Source organism: Camelus bactrianus, chromosome 6 (assembly GCF_048773025.1).
Source record: "Camelus bactrianus isolate YW-2024 breed Bactrian camel chromosome 6, ASM4877302v1, whole genome shotgun sequence".
NCBI classification, from domain to species: Eukaryota; Metazoa; Chordata; class Mammalia; order Artiodactyla; family Camelidae; genus Camelus; species Camelus bactrianus.
This window is the reverse complement of record NC_133544.1, coordinates 40,180-43,054: the sequence shown is the minus strand read 5'-3', so window position 1 is coordinate 43,054 and position 2,875 is coordinate 40,180. Positions and strand designations below refer to the sequence as shown.

General features: G+C 48.0%; 1 gene segment (V, D, J or C); it reads right to left on the bottom strand.

Moving 5' to 3' along the window:
• Nucleotides 1-529: 529 nt before the first annotated feature.
• On the bottom strand, nucleotides 530-1,347 carry LOC141578046 (immunoglobulin heavy variable 3-23-like). The segment is given in 2 exon segments: nucleotides 530-1,094; nucleotides 1,199-1,347. Coding segments are annotated over 2 exon segments (558 nt in total).
• Between the last annotated feature and the right edge of the window lie 1,528 nt (nucleotides 1,348-2,875).

Sequence of the window (2,875 nt, the reverse complement as noted above, 5' to 3'; positions counted from 1 at the left end):
TACCAGAAAGTGTCAAAAACATGGCACTAACTGGACCTGGAAGGAGACTCATTTACATGATGGGAGTTGAAACAAGAGGGCAGAGCATCACCCCGATCGACCTCAGGTGGGATTGTTAGTGTGTTGGGGATTCAAAGTGCTGCCCAAATTGTAAATGTCCAGGAGTTCAGAAAATGCAACATTTGTCGATTTGGGCTGGAAATAAATTTTGCCCAGATGTGATCTGTAGACCCCGGACTCCGTGAGCAATGAGGATCCCTGCACACGCAGTCCTGGGCAGTGTGGAACTGGCATCTGTGACGTGTATCCTGCTCACTGCAAACCATGCGTGCCCTTTGACAGAAAGATGGATGGTGTGCAGCCTCCTGCCCCGGGAGCAGAGACAAAGGTGAGCAACTGTTTGCACGTGTTTTCCCAGTGCCTGTGCCTTCTCACGGTATTCATCAGGTTTGAAAATTTCTGAGTCACCTTTAAAATTACACTAAAGTTTAACATTGTTTGGAGCTTTATTTCAGTTGTAAAAATACATCCTGATTATGAATATTATTGTCAGAAAGCAACACATACCTCAACAATGAAAATTTAGAATCCAGCAGAGGGTCTGTAGTAGAGTTGATGGGCGGGAAAAGGAAACCAAGGATTGTAACTACAAACTCCTCCCACACCTCTGCACCTGCTCCTGGGGCTCAGCCCTGCCCTTAGTGGGTCGTGAGCACCCCCTGGGGGCTGTGGGTGCCCCAGGGAGTGAGGTTTTTGTCTGGGCTCACAATGACTTCCCCTCACTGTGTCTGTGGCGCAGTAATACACGGCAGTGTCCTCAGTTTTCAGGCTGTTCATTTGCAGATACAGCGTGTTCTTGGCGTTGTCTCTGGAGATGGTGAATCGGCCCTTCACGGAGTCTGCATAGTATGTGCTACCACCACCACTATTAATAGCTGAGACCCACTCGAGCCCCTTCCCTGGAGCCTGGCGGACCCAGCTCATGTCGTAGCTACTGAATGTGAATCCAGAGGCTGCACAGGAGAGTCTCAGAGACCCCCCAGGCTGCACCAAGCCTCCCCCAGACTCCACCAGCTGCACCTCAGCCTGGACACCTGCAAACACAAAGACATTCTGGTCAGGAGAATTTCACACATCCTCTGATTCCCTCACTCACGACCACCCACATCCTCAGTAGCTCTTGTTCTCCATGAATTACCTTGTAGAAGAGCAGCCAGGACCACCCAGCTCAGCCCCAGCTCCATGGTGAGTCGTCTGTGCTCAGTCCTGATCAGAGAACAGAAGCAGCTCAAAATCTCGGGCTGGGGCTCCTCTCCCAGTGCTGCAGGGCCAGGGCCAGGTGGCTTTATCCTCAGAGGAAGGCCTATTTGCATGTTATCTCACTATATAGGAAGTCAGGGCCTTGCTGTCCTCGCCCCTGAGCAGCTATGAGTGTCTGTGGTTTGCTGGTGTTCGTAGCCTTTGGAAATATCATGTTTATTGTGTGAGTTTTCAGGGCAAACACATAGAACCTGTATATTTTACATGTGCACACGGATTCTGTGATGTTGCTGCCAGAGTTCCTCCCACGTTGGTGATGTACGCAGCCCCCAGACGGGTAGCGCATTGTGGTCTGTGCAGGGACACATGTTAGGTGAGAGTTTGTCCAGCATTTTCACCTGTGTTCCTCCTCTTGGTCATAACTGATCCAGAATCAACATCAAGAAACTTTTGGACAAGACCCCCTTCAGTTTTGTGATCATTATGATTTTGACAGTTACTGTGTTGGCCAGTAATCTGTAAGCAGAGTTCATGAGTATTATTTTCAACCGTCTCTGCATTTCAATGCATTTCTATCAATAATAACATTCAAGAAAATATCTTTACTAGTGATTGGGCTGTAATGAATACTTATTATATACTTTGTAATTTTATTTTTATGCAAGTTACAAACTACACAATGTGCTATAAATCTCACCTCAGTGTTGCACATTGAAGTCTACACATAGTGGGATAGAAAGGTTATACGACATAAGAAATGTGACCAAGCCTCACCGTACCTGAGTTTGACATCTCCAGGTGGCATGAGAGCTGGGAGAAGTTCAACTGGAACTCTTGGATCAATTGCAAAATCCCAGGTATTAAACTTCAGAGTGTGAACTGCCAGGTGTGAAGACTGAGGGCCATTCCCACCCCGATTCAGGCTCATCATTTCAAACTGCTTCTTGCACCAGAACCACTCCCCACCCAGCTGTGCTGTCCTCTGACCACAGACCTGCAGCACCTGAAGGATTCTGGTCTAGACTCAGCCATACAGGTGAGGGTCTTAGCTGTCAGAAGTAGGAAATCATGACTAGGGGGAAGGTGGGTGATGAAACTGACACTGAGCCCTCAGCCGCAGGGAAGTTCTGTCAGGGGCCCAGGAACACTCAGGATGTGGGTTCGGAATCCAAGGCTTCATCCTGACTTCTCAGCACCACCCTCAGAAGGGCTGCTCTGCACCGTGGTTCACACACTTCTGAGAAAATTAATGTCAGAATCCTGGATAGAGTTTCCATTGATGATGGGGAAGACACTGGTTTGAATAAATAATCCTATTAGAGATTTCTTTATAGAATTGGGTGATTTTCATAAAGAAAATTAGCTGATAGTGTCCAAATTCAGAAGGATGATGGAAGTCCATAAATCCCTCATCACACACGTAACCAGGGCTCCCGTCTGTGTGCAGGGACACGCACACACACATGCACACTCAGGTGCACATGCACATACATGCAGAGACCCACATTTTTCTATCGTATCTGCATCCAAACCCTCCTCTGTCCAAGGTACTGTCTCGGACACACATAAGACATAATCCTGGGGCAGGAAACTGCTGGCATCTGAGGAAACATGG